General features: G+C 45.1%; 1 protein-coding gene across 1 annotated transcript in view; it reads right to left on the reverse strand.

The window, feature by feature from the left end:
* The window catches only part of ARHGDIA (Rho GDP dissociation inhibitor alpha), an 89866-nt gene that overhangs the window by 52022 nt on the left and 18809 nt on the right, over window positions 1-19035 (reverse strand). Inside the window, exons 2-3 of the mRNA XM_069655294.1 lie at window positions 16632-16823; window positions 16154-16237 (exon numbers count right to left, since the gene is read on the reverse strand). Of these exons, the coding sequence (XP_069511395.1) occupies window positions 16154-16237; window positions 16632-16821 (274 nt within the window). The 5' untranslated portion in view covers window positions 16822-16823. The remainder of the gene's footprint in view (window positions 1-16153; window positions 16238-16631; window positions 16824-19035) is intronic.

Genomic DNA, 19035 nt, shown 5'->3' on the forward strand with positions numbered 1-19035 from the left:
TTGTGAGGCCAGGTTGACAGCAACCTGTGCAACTCATCACTAATCATATTGTGATTAAAAAGCATAGGGTATCTGGTTGTTGAACTATGTTTCAAGCATATACTGACTTTTGTAGATGTATGATGACAATGTCCAGTGACAGCCCCTCCTCCTTTGTGTATCCTCGTTTTAGGAACATTTTTGGAATCTCTATGTGTGGCCCTGGATTGCATGGTGGACACTAAGGAAATGGAGTTCTTCCCCTGAAGAAAGTTCGTGCAATTAGTGCAAGAAAGAACTGAAACATGTCGGGACTGTTTATCTGAGCTAGTATACTCAGTTTTTGGAAAAGTGTTAAAGCCATTTGTGTATTTTTGTATTGTTTTTTACTATTGTATGTGGTTATATGTATGTGAATTGTGCGATTTGTATTGCTTTTACATCATGCTGTGTTGGGTCATACTCCTACAGAACATTTTTATGAGCTTTTTATTACTGTGCAACACTTTATTAAAACATTTTTTTGATACTGTGCATAAGTAATACGTACTTGGTCTATTTTTTCAAGACTAGAGGTACTGGGGGGTTTGTTGTTCATCAGACAATCTGCATAAGATCAGTACATTTTATAAATTGTGTAACTGTCTCCTCGATATATAAACAGTTGTGGTCACCCCCTGACCGTGTGAGAGAGGGGGTATTCTAAAGGGGTACTTTGGCCTTTTATAAAGTTGATTACCAGGAGGAAAAAAGCAGCTCCTGGGTATTCGGCATAAAGAGTTAGGCAGGAGCTACCTGTGCAGAACCAGGAGCTAGTACAGACTGCACAGCAAATCTAACTTTGCGCAAGATGCAAACTAACTTCTTGTCCATTTCATGGTATCCCATATGCTCTAAATGGCCCTGAAGTGTGTTCTTAATCGTACATCCACAAACATATCACAGGTAGGTTTGTATCGCACCATTTTCCCCAGGAGTCAAAGTAGCTGTTGGTTTCAAGCTAACCAAGCTCCCCTAGCTCCCAAAAATGTTGAACCCTGCAGCCGGGTGAGGATAATGTCCGAAAGACGCTTATTCTCATCTACTGGGCAAAGAAGGGGAATGATCCGGCCCGTTTGGTTTCACTTGATTCGGAGAAGGCCTTTGATAGGGTGGAGTGGGCTTTCTTAACAAGGTCGCGCGCAGTGGAGAATTGCGGTGCTGAAGTGTGGTGTTGTCTCGCTGTCCTGCCCCCCCTTCACCTTGCTACTTGTGCCGGAACCAAGACGTTGCCCTACAAACTTTTGTGAGGCGTGATACAGATGGCTACTCATTGGCTGGATTCGAACGATACGAGTGACTCTGTCCTATCACCAGAGACTTACTGGTGTTTGCGGACTACTGATAAATCATCAGTCCTTTTCTTCTATTCGTGTACAGAGGCTTGTGCCCGCCTCCCTTCCCAGCGTTATATATCCAGAGCGTGCTCGCGAAGTGGAATAGTGCAGTGCTGAATTGTGGTGCTGTCTAGCAAACTAGCGCAAGGCGAGGCCAGCACCTAGGCTTCTACGTTCACCCAGGTAGGCCTTTAACTCTAATTTGAATTGTGTGTTAGCGAAGAAGTGTCGCATCACATCTACTGAACACAATGGTGCTTCGTAAATTTACTCTGAAAACAGGCATGCCGTGTGTTGTCCCAGAGCAGTTTCCTGCCACGATTCAATTGCGGACAATCGTATCTCGGCTTCTCTCTAAACAATTATTTTTGCCATCTGTAAACCCTGCTGGCACTAAATTGCAGTGTTCACTCCGCTTACATCCGATATTCGATCCTATTATACTAAGGCTTCTCCTATGGAAAAAACAGACCAGCAGATGGTCAAACGTGCCGACGCTAGAGGCCGACAGCACTTTGACTCCGTTAGTATCGAGGACCGATGATATGCCACAGCTGCCGTTGCTAATAGTTGATACTAACGCCAGACTGATTATATCTAAAACATCTATGGAAATAGATTCACACCGACTTCTTCCCAGGGTCACGGTCAACCTGCCCACCAGCTAAAATACAGCGATTGTATCCTGTACTAGCGAGGTCACTGACACAATGTTTAGAGTCTGCCCGTTTAGCACCATTCGTAAATGGACATGAAGCCTGCATAATTGGTTCTAATTGGGCGATAGACTGTATTTCACCCGTTAGTTTAAATAGTGATACGCAGCCTATCAATGCGCAACAACTGCAGGACACCATGGCCCCAGCCACGATTATGGAGCCCACTCGGTGTTCCTACGTTGAGCCCATGAGCAACTGGGCCGAGGACACCATGGATTTGCCCAACAACTCCTCTTCCCCTAGTCCCGATGTTCTAGATATTTGTTCAAACAACGGTTACGTGATTCAGCTGCAGGAAGACCCCATACACAATGCTACAATTATACCCGCTACAAGCACCCCTTCTTTTCAAGCTTATCACCCTAACTCATCATTATCTCCAGTCATGGACAATTCCCAAAATCAAATAGACGAATCCCCATCGTTTATAGCGCCTACACCTCGGCGCACAAGGTTCCAAGAAACCTCCCAAAACTCAGTTTTTCATACATAAGACTCAGTCGAAGCGCTTCTCATTTCCTGAAGCACCAGCACTAAATAATACATGGAGTGCAATGAACACTGCGATGTTAACTATTGCGAAATTGTATAAAGTCCTGGACAATAAGATGTCCCACCAAACAAAGATTCTTGAGCAATGTCTCAAAGATTTTGCCTGTATAGCTAATAATCATACTATCAAGACTCGGTATCGAGTCCCAAATTGATTGTCCCTAAACCAACTAATGTCTGAGTCGTTTGTTCCTTCCACGAATACCTCAACAAATAAATTAACAACCCGCCTACTCGAGGAAAGAATTGGAGTAAAAAAATAAAATAAAAATAAAAGTCAAACAACTCGCTACTTTCGATTCAAAGCCAAAACACGGAAATATATCAAAATTCCATCCAGATTAGAGAAACTTCCTGAGCCTCTAACATTGGAAACAACTGCTGTTGTAATTCCATCAATAACATCATACAAACCACTTGACGATCTAGTGGCCTTAACTAAACAGGCCACTCTGACAAATACTCTGTCCATGCCTGTGTCCCAACCCATGGTTGCAGTTCCACCAACTATCATACTGGACACCCGCAACTCAGACCATGTTACACCTCCAGCTTCTTTACCTCATACGGATGCAAAGATCCAAGTTGAAACAATCATCACTCAACTTCGAGAGGAAATAAGAGCATCTATCACTGCATACACCATACAATCCTCCACCCTGCAAGCAGCACCCACATCTCAAGTTGAGCCCACCCAGCCTATAATGGCTGTAACTAAGGCCTCTTACGGGTGTGATAGATCAATCTAATGTTCAAATGACTCCACAAGTGACATATGGCCTAATTTTTGTTGCTAGACATATTGATCTTGACAAAGCTTCCCAGACCGCGATTCCAACTCAGTCACAATTCCAAATTAATTCTGCATTGAACCATGTAATTACGTCTAATGCACGGTCTGAGCCTCTGCAACAATCCATCGTGCCTACGCAAGATCTAAGAGAATTTATTAAATCTTCCATTGACTCGTATTTGCTTGAATCTCAAGTAGGTGATCGGGATAGCAAAACATTAACAACTTCCACATTCCCCGATGTGAGCTCCCTTCTACAAGGTCCCAATACAATAACAGCAGGGTCTCCGAAAGAATACACAAATGGCCTGTGACAGATAAATCACTTCTTCACTCTTTTAACCTGAAGTGTCGCACTTCTGTTACAGACGTATGCTGGAAACGGAGAACAAGTATATTAAACATCTGTACTGACGTTCCAATCTTGAAGAAGCTAGCGACTTCGGATATAGAGTTAGTGGAGTTTGCAAATCAAGATTATTTATCTGAGGCTAACTATATGTATGTTCTGGCCTAGTGTATAACTTGCTCTGGCAGGCAAGAATGAGACTGTTTGATTTGGGCTTTATTTTATCTCAAGACATCAATTCAAATAGTTACCAATCTGAAAAATCTCAACCAAAGATATATCGTCCACATCAAGGCGATTTATCTAAAACGATGATTACTCACCAAACATCTACAACAACTACAGGAATACAGGCATATGGGGTAAAATCGTAATGAGAATTTGCAGATGATATGGTTAGTCTTGTCTGTTGGAACACCAGGGGTCATAGTCACCTCCTACATCCCTCTAGTAGGGAGTTGGATCAATTTGATAGTGTTACAGGAGACGCGGCTCACGGTTGCTCCGATCTGGGCTCCTCACCTAGTCATTTCAACATTTGCTGTTAAACCAATGGGACGTCCATCTGGCGGCCTCTTATTGGCTGTTAAACATGACAGCGGGTTCATTGCAGTGAAATACCCCTCCCCCTCTCCTTATTTCCAAGCCGTGAAATTAACCCGTGGTAGAAGGAGTATAGCTGTCATCAACATCTACTGGAGCAGGCGTAATTTAGCAGAAGATCTTTTCTTCATGCATTTACTATGGCACTTACATAATATAATTACGGATCAAAATATTGTGTGTTCTATTATTCTTGGCGACTTAAATCTGCATATTTTACCAGTTGATAGTGTCAATCAAATGCATGAAGAACGTACTTGGTGTAAAATCATGCAAGAAAGGGGATTTAGTATGGTGAATGACACTGTATTCGGTGATGTGCCTGCTCGACCAACATGGACATGGGGCACCCGACAGGCCATCATAGTATATCTATGTAAATACGAAATTTCTGTCTCAGGTGCAGTCCATGAATGTAATACCATCGTGTGTGAGCGATCACAACAAGCTAATTATGCAGTTCAAGTTTCCCCCTGAATTGCAACCCCTGAACAAAAAAAAAAAAGAACAAAAAAAAAAAACGTGCAGCACTTTCAAGTGAATAGTGGTACTCGCCTGCGATGGAATTTACAGTCATTGAATCATTACTAACACATTTAGACTGAATCCTTTAATTCTCCGTCAACTAATGTTTCAAGGTGTTACGTTAATACGATGCAAATCTTTAAACTAATAAAAATGCCTGATTCTAGCACCAGATATAAACATCAGCACACCTATGATTTGGAAGCGAACCCGAGGCTCGCTATACGCAACTTAAGATATGAGCCTGTGGCTAATAGAACAGGGTTAAAAAAAGCAGTTGAAAGCTATGTCTAGAGGCTGGTTGAAAAGGTAGAAGGAGCCTTTAATACCAGAAAGATGGTGAACAAATGTTGAAAAAAGATAAATCACTAAATCAACAAGTGGCATTTGGAATTGTTTAAATGAAGCCACACTAAAATCACAGGCTGCAATAGTTACCTCTGCTGTAGCGAATGGAAAATGGTGCAAGCACTTTAGAGATCTACTGCTCTGCATTTCCAGATCTTGTCTGGAATCTCTCGAACATGGCCATACCTCGTTCCTTTCCATTAGAATATATACTATATTGCATTAAAAATCTGAGTCGCTCCCGAGCCATTGGTCCCGACGGTCTTCATAATGGAATGTTAAAAGATCATCCACATGAATGCACGTCCATTCTCATTAAAATCTTTAAGCATGCATTTGCCGTGGGTGAAACACCCAATTCCTGGAAGATTTCAATCATACTTCCAATTTTCAAGAAGGGCAACAGGGCCGATCCAAAAGCATATCGCCCTATCGCCCTTCTTGTCTGCCCTGGCAAAATATTTGCCCGCCTTATCTTGAAACAACTTAACTCTTGGCTAGATTTGAATGAGCTTCGGGTCCCATTCCAAACAGGGTTTCTCCCTGGCTTAGGTACTGCAGTAAATGTAATCACATTAAACTCTATTATCCATCAGGTTCGCCAGCGAAAACAAGCCCTATACATGGCTTTTATTGATTTTCCTATGGCGTTTGACGCCGTCCCACGCGAGATATTGTATAACAAATGAATGGACAAAGGTTGTCCCTGGTCCATTTTGAAGTGGATCATAAAATCATTACATTCAGGTACTTCTAGTCAGATTAGGCTAAACAACGAAGGCCTGCTCTCTGAACCCATAGAAACTGCACGCGGCCTAAACCAGGGTTGTTTGTTAGCGTCAGCGATGTTTAACTTTTTTATATCGGACATAGGGCATCATTTTAAATCCGTCATTACATATTCACCCAAGATTGATGGCGTACAAATTAAATTTGTGTTGTATGCAGGTGACATGGTGTTGTTCTAGAAGACCAACTTAAATGGTCTCCGTGCCCTATTGAACATTCTAGATGGGTATTCGGTGACTAACTGTATAACTGTTAATATAGCGAAAACCAAAGTTAATCAATTTGGTACAACAAAACAGCGATGTGCAGTCCATCAGTGGCCATTGCAATCGACAACTTTGAACACAGTGTCATCATATATATATCTGGGCACCTATGTCACGCATAACCCGAATTGCAATGCTGACGAACATTATGTCAAAGAAAAAGTGTTAACAGCAGTGTCCCAGGCTCGGTTAATTAAGAGTAAATATTGTAAGTTTCCCTTAGTTCCAATTTTAACTTATTATAAAAAGAAATCTATTCCCGTCATTACATATGGGACCGAGGCCTCTGAAAAAATCATATAATTACTGGGCAGCAATAGAGGGGTGCTATTGGAAACTGATCCTAAATTTGCCATTATCTCAACCCATATGTATCCTAAGGCACGAATTGGAGCGGTTGTCTTTACATGCCTCTCACAAGTGGAAAGTCTGTTCATTTTACAGAAAATGCGTTATGTCTGCTGGCAAGATTGGCTTATTAAAAAATTGTTGCGAAATATCTTTTGCCATCAATGGATGGGTTTCCCTCGACTTGGGAGGACAAAAGCGCAGAAAATCATCAGCGAAATAGGCATATCTACAACGCTCCTACAAGAACATCCAGATAAAGCCAAAAAATGCTTGTGGGAGCGCGATTGGATACAAACAAGGGGCGCTTGCTCACAATATCGTACATTTATTGAGTCTCCCTTTACCATGAAACGTTACGGCGCCCCCGAAAAATATCTAATACTGTACCCTAATTCACGTTTGCGAGATTATTTCCTGCGCTATCATCTGAACATTTGGCCAACTAATGAACTTCTATATAAACGTAAATTAATTCCAGTGAGCGAACTGCCTTGTCGATTCTGTAAGTTAGCTATCGAAACATTGAAACATCTTTGTACTGATTGTCCATCATTGCTTCCTCAGAAAATTATGTACTTTAAGCCTTTGCTTCAGGATCATGTCATTGTCACTAGTGCCCGATTGTGGGATTTGTTTCATTCTACAAGGCAGGTGATAAAGATCGATTTTGAGGTTTCTATATATCTTGAAATTAACGAATAAGGCAACAATTCACAGTAAATTGTGATGTTTGATTGTACTTCAGATTTTATGAAATGGGACTGCTGGTTATTTATTTATGTATATCTTGATTATGAAGAATGTATTGTAACTGAATAGTGATTCCTTTACTTTCTCTCTATTTCTTTAATTACATGTCATTAATTGTATAAATTGTATACATTTTAAGGATATTCTGTTTGCATAAATTTGTAATTTTTATTTGTTGAAAAATCAAGTTTTCTTAATTAAAACAACTTAATTAAAAAAATGAACAAGGTCATGGTTAAAATGGCCTTTGGGGCCAACTTTCGCAAACGGGTAGGGGCACTATATAAGGACCCGACAGCAAGTGTATCAGTTAATGGATTGGTATCAGAAGAGTTTATTATTTAGGGGTACAATGCAGGGCTGTCTCCCCTCTCCTTTTTGCCCTGGTTATAGATAAACTGGCAGCAGAAATACAGTCAACTCCGAACCTGTGTTGCTCTGTGTCGTCTTGCTTTCAAGGCAAGCACATTGCCCCCGAGCTATCCTCCCGGGACTAGAGGTATAGGGGTAGATGGGGTTGAATTCAAGCTGTTCCTATTAGCAGGTGTGTTTTGTACTACCTTAAGGACGAGTAGGGCTCACTGACTACATTGATTAAGGTGTTCGTGACATGGGAGGTTTACCGGACTGAAAATCAACTATTCCAAATCCTTTCTTCTTCCATTGGGGGAGGTGACTTGTGGTCAGAGTTGACACTGACAGGGAAGATGACAGTGGTGAAAATGAATGTGCTCCTGAGTTTTTTATTCCTATTTCAGATGCTTCAGACTACTCACTGAGAAACCCCGCCGCCAGCCCCCATCCCCCGAGGGTTTCCTCAAGGAGGTTGAAAATATGACTCAACATTGTCTGGCAGAAAAAAGCAAGGATAACAAGGGAGACTCTGCCTGCCGAAACGCATGAAGGCGGGGGTTTGGGGGAGGAAAGAATACCCCAATTTCTCTCAGTATTTTATTGCCGCCCAATTGAGAGTTATTTTAGAGCATATGTCGGAGGATCTTGGAAATTACTGAACTTTCTCAAAAAAAGGAGTGATTATCCATAGACCGATCCCAGTGGAAGCCTGTGACCTTCCAATATTGGGAGTACTGTTGGGGTTATGGTCAAATTCCGAAGGAAAGGAGAATAGGGAACCAGCCACATGGTCCTCTCCGTTGAGCTTGGTGTGGGGACACCCTTTCAGGCTCGGTACTAGGAATTTCCAGGTGGTCGGAGGGGGAGGACAGGCAAAGCATTGGTCTGACCTGGGATTGGAAAGGGGAGCACATCTGCTGAAAGGAGGCAAATTTAAGGAATATGAAGGTGACAAGACACGTTGGGAAAGCAGAATTTTTTTTTTTAAATACATTCGGCTGAAGGGATTGCGATGGACCTGGAGTGAGCAGCGGATTTGGTGAGGGATCACACCCCTTTTGAGATAGTCTTTGCAACCACGGACGTTAGAAAGGGTATCATCTCTAAATTATACCAGTCCCTGTTGTGGCCCCGCATGAAGAGTAGGAGAGAATTCAATAAGCATTAGAACAGTTGGCTGGAGCACCAGTGCCTAAAAAGCTATGGAACAAAACCTATAAAGTGGGTTTACTGGAGAATCTTTCAACACATACCATAGAGGACAATAAGATTCCCAATGGCTGGCACATGGACTTGGTTGTGAGGAGTGGGTATGTTAATCCATACGTGGTGGAGGTGTCCTCATTCAAATTTTCTGGGGGCCAAACAGCTCAGTTGGATTAAGGAAGTAACTGGGATCCCGATATCACTGGAACATCCAACAGTGCTTTTGGGTGTACCACCTGTGGGTTATGATTCGTACAGATTGCCTAGAATGTGGGAAGGCCTTCTCTGAGCAGGAAGGATTGTAGTGGCACAGAATGTGCAGAGGCCATTAGTGCCAGAGAAAGGGGACTGGCTGAGGAAGGTGTGGGAGGTATACTCGATAGAAAGCTCAGATACATGGCCCACGGTGATAGTTCACGGAAGAGTGGGGGCAGTTCACAGAACAACATGACTCAGCAGAAAGGATGAAACCAAGAACAAGTGTTTGCTTGTACAAATACAATTACATCAATCAATGGTAAAATAGTACCCATCTCTATGGTGCTCCACGACATTTGCTCTTAGCCTAGATTAACCCTCGCTGAGATGAAGGCGGAGAAGATTAAAAAAAAACGACATGCTTTGCCTGTTTGAGAATAAAACGTTAAGGTAGCACCTCAGGAGGATAGTGGCTTCCATCACATCAGCTGAAACGGGTAGTGATGGGAAGTCATTTAAATTGATCAGGGTTCAAAATTGAGGGAAGCAGAGGGGGTGCTGTTGAGCAGCCTAACGTAATGGGTGCTTAGTGTAATGCTCTGCACCACGGTTGATAAGGCGGCGTTCCACAACCTCCGAATCCGCCGATATTCTGAGTCCAGGCTGGAGGAATATCCTTGACACACTGGACAGAGTTGCAGGGGCTGGGAAGCCATGGGTGCCGAGCCGAGCTTTCCTCGGCTATGTGCGTAAATAGACCCATGTGAGAAGTGAGGACTACAAGGGCCGCCTTGCTCTCATTTCAACTCTCTGCTGGGGAAGCCGGCGCAGCTTTGGGGCCACCGGCTACCATCTGGCGCCCCCCCCTTTTGCTGGTCGACATCCGCAGCCCTGTGGGTGCCAGTGAAGCCGAGCTGCGACGGGGTGCCATAGCTCAGCTAGCGTGTTTGCAAGCTGTGCGCTGATCGAAGGTGCTGGTGGCCGTGCTCCTGAGAAGCCGACCACAGTGGATGCGGCGCTCCAGCTACACTGCCTGGGAAGGCACAGCAACGAGGAGACAAGCTGATCTGTGCTGCCTCCCGTTCCGCGAGCCCCAGCCTGTGGTGGATCATCATGTGGAGACGAGATGGACACCCAACAGAGGCGGAGCATTATGAAGCCTGTAGCGGGGTCCGCCTGGTGAGGAGCACTTAGGGCACAGAACAGCCATCCCCAATTTGCCTTGATCCGGGAATGCTCACGGGGTGTTAAATGCATACAACTTCTCCTCCAGCAAGGTGAATATACCAAGCCCTTGCTGGGGGACATGACATCACTTCCCCCTCCTACAAAGAGGCACACCACGTCTGGCCTACTGCACTGGGAGCAGGGGGCCTCATGCTGCAGCTCCCTGTACATGCAGGGACATAGTGGACCCTGCCGCCCTGCATTATTACATTAGCCCATTAGCCCACAACTCGTGATGGGACATTGAATTGCTCCTGCTTGTATGGCGGACTTCTAAAGCACCTGGCAACTGATACCTCAGGGCACTAAGTGAACCAGCCCTGCCTCTGCTACAGCGCTTCAGGAGGCAAAACACACATGGGAATACGTGTAGGGTGTACACACCAGTATCCATTTGGCTGCCTCTACCCTGCCCTCCGGCACCCCCACTGCCTCAGTGGGGGTGCACGCACCACCGGGCCTCACCCCTCTATACCAAGCACCAAAACTCGACGAGTCTGTTAATAAGGGACAGTATGCTCGTCTCAGCCCGGTCATACTGAGCACAAGCTATGGCTCTGTATCATAATCTGGTCCCGGGATGGGTGAGGGGGAGGCACCAGCTGGCAGGTGCACCGAAAAGCACGGGACGTTCCACTACAGCTCTTCTGCCATAGCGACAGATGCGCCCATCAGCGGGGGCGGACCAGGTATTGTGAGACCACACACATTGGTCTGAGACCTCCCTCACACCATAGGCGGGCCTGCTATACACCAGACATGCCCAAGTGCGCCGGGGTGGAATGAAATCCGGAGCCATGGGTAAATTCACGAGACACCCAGACCTGAACAAGGACACTCGTCCCAACTCCAACTGGAAACCCCCACCAAATCCTGGTTCCCCCCTCCCCCCTCCCCCCGGACCTAACCAGCATGATTGAAGACTATGGCGAAAGGGTTTGCGGCCGTTCATGAAAAACTCGATCACGGCAACGTGGCCTCTATGAGATCTCAAATGAGAGGGATGCACGGATTACAGAGGCAGAGACCAGAATTGGTGCCAATGAAGATAGCTTGCACGCACTCCAGGATACTGTTGCCACCCTGACCAAGGACATGCAATACGTAAACAAGCGTGATGACCTCGAGTCCTGCTCACGGAGAAACATTTGGATAGTCGGGATCCCCGAAAACTAACTCACATGGGAAAACGGAGCTGGCCATCGATAAGATAGCTCAGCGGGTTGAGCGCTCGCTGCTGCGATCTGAGTGTGATGTGCAGGTCACAGGTTCGGATACCGGCAAGGCCAACTCAGTCTTTCATTCTTACAAGGTCGATAAATGAGTACCAATTTCGGTTTGGTGATATTGTATGTAAATATGTGCTCTGTAAAGCGCTTTGGATAAAGGCACTATATAAATAACGCATCATTATCATTGGGAGCCCAGACTCCCCCCCCCCCTTTTTTTGCGGTAGAGCGGGCCTACCATACTGGCTACCTTGGCCCAAACCGGGAGACTTTCCTAGGCCCATAATCGCTACGATATTAAGTTACCGCGATAGGGATCATATTCTCCGCGTAGCCTGAGAGAAGAAGGAATTGAGGCTGGGCTCCCAGACCATCCGGATCTTCCCTGATTTGTCGATCATCTATAAATATAAAGACGCCAATTTATTGGCGTTAAGAAAATGCTCAGGGAGCGAAACATCCAATATGCAATGCTGTTCCCGGTGTGTCTGAAGCTCCACTTCAGGGGCAAACTATTTCTTCACGGTCCCGAGCGAGGCTGTGAAATGTATAGAAGCACAGATACCCCTGGAAGATACAGCTGTTGATCCGATTGAAGGACACCAATCGGACTGACGGTGTGGGGTGTGTGTGTTTTGGTCCTTATCCATGTATCACTGACGAAATATGAGTCGATGGTAGCGCCTTGGTGCAATTGCTGCCTCGCCATGCTACACATACAGGTAACGCGCCCCAACTACAACACTTAAGGCTGTGCGGCAACAGCGCACCCCTTTGCAGTTGCTATGTGTGTGTTACAGGTTAAATGCACCCCTGGTCCCCGGACCAGGGGCGAGTCTGTTGGTGGGGGAGGGATGGGTAGAGGCACTGCTAGGTTGGGAATAGCATTGGGGGAGTGGGGACGGACAGCGTTATTAAGCCACAACCCGGTGGAAGTTCGAGCGCCCGTTGCACCTGTTGGGGAAACAGGGGAGTAAAAACTGAAACAATTGGCAATTGAGTACAATCTCAAAATACATGACACTGCGCGAATACACTGCATCAAGTTAAAGTGATTGACTCACATCAAGCATGGCACAGCAGCTTAAAATACTGAGCTGGAAATGTCCCGAGACTGGGCAACTTTGTCAAGATACGCAAGATACCGTCATACGCACAGCGACACCAAGCAAAACATGTTTCTTTTACAAGAAACACATGCCAGGGAGGGTGTCTGTCGCAGCATGGCCCCTACATGGGGGAAGAACAGATTCTACACCACCTTCTTCTCCCAATCTAGGGGGGGGGGGGGGTCATGACACTCGTACACAAGAATTTACGCTTTGTGGGGGAAAAAAGCTCATAAACCCTGATGGGAGATATGTAGTGCTTCACTGCATAATGGAAGGCACTGAAATGATCCTTGTTAATACATATTGCCCGAACATTGGCTCCCCGAATTCTTTGACAAGTTGGAGAGGCTGTTCTCTACATACGTGGGTTTACCTGTGCTCTGGGAGGGGAGGTAAATGAACCTGATAAGTCGCTCATCAACAGAACCAACCATATGCCCAGACCCCAGCCCAGAGCCGCCCGGCGGCTGCACTCCATGATAGAGACACTAGGCCTCTGCGACCCATGGCGGATCATGCACCCACTGGCCAGGGACTAGACTTTATTCTTCTGTCATTATACAGGCTCATTGATGGGTAAAATCAGGGACACAGACATTAGACCCCGCACACACTCCGATCACTCCCCGGTATCCTTGACGCTACAGTTGGGTGGCAGACATAATAGTCACATATGGAGGTTCAAGTCAGCTGCGCTGGACGACATTGTATGTGAATTAAGGCAGCCATTGAGAACTTCCCTGCCAGTACGTGGCAGGTGGCAGGCTTTCAAGGTTTATATTAGGGGGGTGGCGATATCCAGGGTAGCCGGGGGTGCTCAAGTGCATACGAAGGGACCTAGAGAGATCAGAAGCGACCCTCAAGAAACTGGAGACTGAATACTCAGTCCCCTAGCCCCCACTTCCTACTGCAAATACAGTCAGAACTCGATACATTTGAAGCACACGCGTTGAAGGAGGTGCGCTATTTAACCCCTCCCTACCCTCTGTGGTGGCCAAGAAATACAGGCAAGGAGACAGACCTGGGAAAACGCTGGCAAGGCTGGTGTGGGAGGAGGGGAAAGCGGTCCCAGGTAGACTATTCTCGATGTGGAGGGCAATGTTAAGTGGACAGATGCTGATGCTACAAAAAGCTATATACCACAGGGCCGCCTCGAAGCAATCATGCCATTCATGCACTGTGTGAGGGCATTCCACTGTCATGCTTCAACTCCAAATCGCGGATGGCGCTTGACAACCACATCACCCTTGAAGAAATCCTGTGTAATCTCCAATTTGCCCAAAGGGAAAAGCCCCAGGCCCGGACGGCCTATCTACGTGAGGCCGTAATCACGCTACTCCTCAAACAAGACAAGCCTGGTAACCAATGTGGCTCCTACAGGCCCTTATCGCTTATGAACTGAGATATCAAAATATTTGCTAAAGTATTGGCAAACAGCTGACTGCCCCCGATGCTGCACTTGGTCCACCCAGACCAAGCCATGTTAATTCCCGGAGGATCGACCTCACTAAATATTAGGAGGCTATTCAATGTCATGGCCGGAATGGACACCCATGGCCTTCGATATGGTTTAGTGGGGATTCCTGTGGGTGGCTCTGGAAAAGATGGGGGAAATCGGGCTAAACATGATACTGTACATCAAATTACTATATACACACACAACCAGTAGCTAGAGTACTTAACTCCTGTTTATCTGAATAATTTCAGCTGGGCAGAGGCACCCAACAGGGCTGCCCCTTCTCCCCCATAATGATTGCTCTGGCCATTGAACCCATGGCGGACTTTATCTGAGAACGCCACAGACAACGGGGTATATGCCCAACGAGAACGCCGGAGATAATATCACTGTACTCCGATGATGTGTTGCTATATGTCGGGACCCCCACATTAACCTGGACCCCATTCTACACGATATAGTACATATTGGGGAATTCGCTGGCTTTACTATTAGCCTCTCGAAATCTAAAATAGTTCCGCTCACGGATAACACTCATGAAATCAGGGTCCCTTCCCCTTGCGATGGGCACCTAAGCACATCAAATACCTGGGGGTGATGGTGTCTAGAACATGTGGTACGTTACTAAAGGACAAATACGATTCCGGCAGCGCGGTAATTGTACATAAAACGCAAAAATGGCAATCCCTCCATCTCTCCACAGCAGCCAAACTCTCCCTAATCAAAATGACACTACTACCCAAGTTACTGTATATCTTCACTAATGTCCCAATCTGGCCCGGAAAACCATACTTCACTCCATCCTCGCCCACTTTCTGGGGCGATCCAATAGAAATGGGTGGAACCAACACCCCCATATGAGAAGGGTGGGTTCTCGGCACTGCATCTGGAAATCTATTGGTTGGCTGCGCAGGCACAATTCTCCCCCCACCTTCGTTCAACCGGTGGCTACCGCTCTGGCATTTCCCAGAGCTTAAACCACTATGGGACAAGTCATTCCAGGCAAAGTGGGAGGGGTTGGGATACAGGGTGCTGGCAGACCTTTTACCCAACGGGGAATTTATTACAGCACAGACCTGGCAACCTGGACATGCGAGTACAGGGGGAGAACTATTTCAGTACTACAGAATCGGCACCGCTGCGTCATCCCGATGGCCCGCTTACTCCAGTGAACCTGCTAAAACACTTATACTGGTGTATATAGCAAACTCCGGGGACTGTAGACACATACCATCTTCCCATTACAGAATGATACTGGAAAACACGATTTCCCCCCAAACCCCCTCGCAAGCAGGAACCTGCGGATCCAAGGAAATGGATCTAGAACTCTCGGATGCCCAATGGACCCAATGGTCCCACATGTGTGCTCACACTAAGAGGGTCTCTTTCAATTTCAGGTTTAAATGCCCCTGCCATCAGAGCAATAATGTCCCAGATGCCACACTGCATCAGCAGATTACCTACATATGCTTTGGGGAGGCCCCCGACTGGCTAATTATTGGAACGGCACACTAGATATCCTGTCTGAAGTGATGGGCACCACACTGGAGAAACATCCTGAGTAAAAGTCATACAACATTTGTGAACATGGGTTGCATGTTAACAAAAAGAACCATTCCTCAACTGTAAAATGAACACCCTTCCTACAGTGAAGGGAAACCACCCCATCGAATATTATTTATTTTTTTTTTTAAAAAGGAAACCACTTTTTAAAAGGTCTCAAGAGAAAAAGGACCTTTACAATGACGTTTTCCCGATAAAATAAGAAATAATTAAAAAAATTAAAGTATAGGTCTCTCTCTAGACCTTTAAAAAAACATGTCATTTCACATAGAACCAATTTTTCTTTCGAGAGAGTTATGATGTGTCAGTGGGAGCATACATACACATGTAAATCACACAGCAAGTTCAGAGCATTTCCTAAAACTCACCTAGCGTGCATCATGCGAGCACAGACTGTTCAGGTCTTACCTGTAAGATCAAGCTCCAAAGGACCTGGAGCGGAACTGCATAAAAGGGTGAGTTTGGTCACCACTACATTCTTAGCATTTGGATCTAAAAACAGATCAAACAGATTAGGACTAACAACTTTAAAGAAGAGGCTTAATACATTATACAATCAAGTCACTGGAGAGGTAAGTACAAGGGAAAACATTAGAACAAAGTACAACTAGGTGATAAAGCAATGAAAAGCCAAAACAAGTAAAAGCGGCAGAGTTATGGAATAGTACACAAACTAAATGCTTAAAGTGGTAAACAGGATGGGATAAATGAAATGTAAAAATAGAAATAGGGTGGTAAGCTAGGTCCAAGGTAAGCCTTTTTGCCACTCTGAATGGCACCCATTGAACTCAACACATGCATTAACATTATTCTCTTTAGGCATCTTAAAGTAGAAGATTGAGGGTTAGGAGCAGATGGAAAGGTTGTATGCAACAAAGACACTCACCTATTTTTTCCGGCACACACCCCAGGAGAGCTTCCTTATACTTGCGGAGACTCTCATCCTCCCTGTCAAGCTCTTGGATCTCCTGGATGCTTTTCTGAGCGGGCGGTTTGTAGTTGACAGAATGTTCATCTTCCTCATTCTCTGCTGCAATCTGTGCCAGCTGCTCTACAGTTGGCTCGTGTTCGGCCATCTCTAAAATGTGAGGAAAAGTGTCACCACTAGCAGCAATACTACCAAGAGCTAATTCATAACTTCACAGGCCTAGCACATTATTAAAAATCCCATTAGACTGGAGGGCAAGTTCCTTAGTTTACACACTCGATCTAAGAGAAATGCACTTGCCCCAAGGGGACTGGTGACAAAATATGTACCAATGCTTTTTGTAAAATGGTACATATCGCCATTAGTACACTTCATATTTACTGCAATGCTGTCAATCATGCACAGTGAGGTCTTTATTTGCCATTAAAATGAAAAATAAATTCCCAACATCCCTATACTCGCTAGCAAGGTAGGGTATCACGAGAATGGTATTCACCCTTGATAAACTACTCGCCAATGCTAGTGGGCTAGTAGATTTTGCGAGCCCTGCTTCACCAGTGGCTATTTAGTACAGAATCACTTTTAGTAAGGCTCTCCGATTAAGACCTCCCACAAACCCCCCCCCCCGCCCAAAAACAAATTTCCTATTTAATGGCACATCTACCACACTCAACTAATTTGCTACTGTGTTAATTATTTTTTTTCCCACCCCTCTAGAGAGTAGTGTGAGGACATTCTTACTATGGGAAAGAGAGGGCTCCAAAAATAGCTGGAAATCTATGGGTATATGGCAGAGCATTCAGGCTTCAATCAAAGAGTGGAGAATGCTGGTGGACAGGTGCAGCTGGTCCTATAGATAACCCCCAAAAAAAATAACACTAACCAGTTGTAATGAAAAATAAAACATTACATGGTTGGGCTGCAAAATGTACACTACACTAGCCATTGGCTTGGGGTAATTGCTTAGAGAGTAAGACATGGTGTCCTGTGTGTATGTGGAAGACTGAGTGGGTAAGTGTCTTTGTGTCTGGCTAGTAGCTTACAACTTGAACTGTTGACACTTTACAGAGTTAGGGCATCCAAAAATTGCTTTCAGCTCCAGAAGATTTATATGGCCTTTCCTTGCATACAAGCGAATTCCCCCCACCCCTACCCCACCAGCCAAACTCTGGCTAGTCTATTGTGAACACAACTTGATGTAGAGGGGATTGAAGGAGAAATTCAACCAACAGATTTAGCGAATAGTTCCATCAAATTAGAGATTCGTGAATATGATTTGGCACTGGAATCTCTGTGCTCTGAGGCTCTGACGCCGTTTCCAATTGCTGGCAAGTTGCCATTGAATAGTTCTCATTCAAAGTCTTGATAAGGATACCAGATGGATGCAAGATGCCATTAGCCCCAAGAACCTTTGGTAACACCAGGACGACAGACTGATGCATCATGAAAACCAATTACTTGAAGTGTTGAGAACCTGTCTAAAGGCAGCAAGAGCTTTCTTAGACTAGTATCCATTACTGCTCCAATTAATTGAATAATTTGAGATGGGATTAATTTTGACATAGCCACATTTATAGAGAAGCCTAGAGTTGTGCAATGGGATGTACGTAAGCGGCACCTTCTGCAACACTGGTTTCGGGGATTGTGCTTTTAAACAGCCACTCCATCCATACCTGGAAGAGATTAACCTTCCTCAACCAAGCTGCTACAACACCCTGGCCTTGGGTAAAAATCTTAAGAGCCGAACTCAGCCCGAAAGGGATACAGGTGTATTGGTAATGCAGCTTCCATATGGTAAACCTCAGGTATTGTTGGTGTTCCTTCAAAATAGGTATGTGGAAATACACATTTTGAAGATCTAGGGATGCCATCCAGTCACTGTTCTGTAGTGTCGTTTGAATGTAAAGAGTTTCCACAAGCAGAAATTGATTCAGAGCAAAAAGATCCAATATCGGACTATTCTACCTATATTCTTTTTTGGAATTCTAAATAGCAGAAGTAGAACACCCCCCTCCCCAACCCCGTGACTTATTTTTCTGGTGAAGATGATGGTGTAGCAGAAGGGCCAGAGAGTAACCTTGGCGAATGATGTTCAATACCCAATTATCTTGTGCGATTTCTCCCATTGATGTAGGAATTTCACAATATTTCCTACTACTGGAGATGTATGCTCCTTAGTACCTAAAGCTGCACAGACTAAGGAAGACTGTGCAGGTATATTTCCCCATCAGAACAAAGGGTTCCTTTTTAAGGGACCTGGTATTCAGCATCCAAAGCTTTGGATACATGAGGATCAGAATGTGGTTTACCCAAATGACTTAATGCCTGTTCCAGGACGAACAGTTCCATAGGCAATGGAGAC

The sequence above is a fragment of the Ambystoma mexicanum genome, chromosome 3q (genome assembly GCF_040938575.1).
Source record: "Ambystoma mexicanum isolate Mex_15411 chromosome 3q, UKY_AmexF1_1, whole genome shotgun sequence".
Lineage (NCBI taxonomy): Eukaryota > Metazoa > Chordata > Amphibia > Caudata > Ambystomatidae > Ambystoma > Ambystoma mexicanum.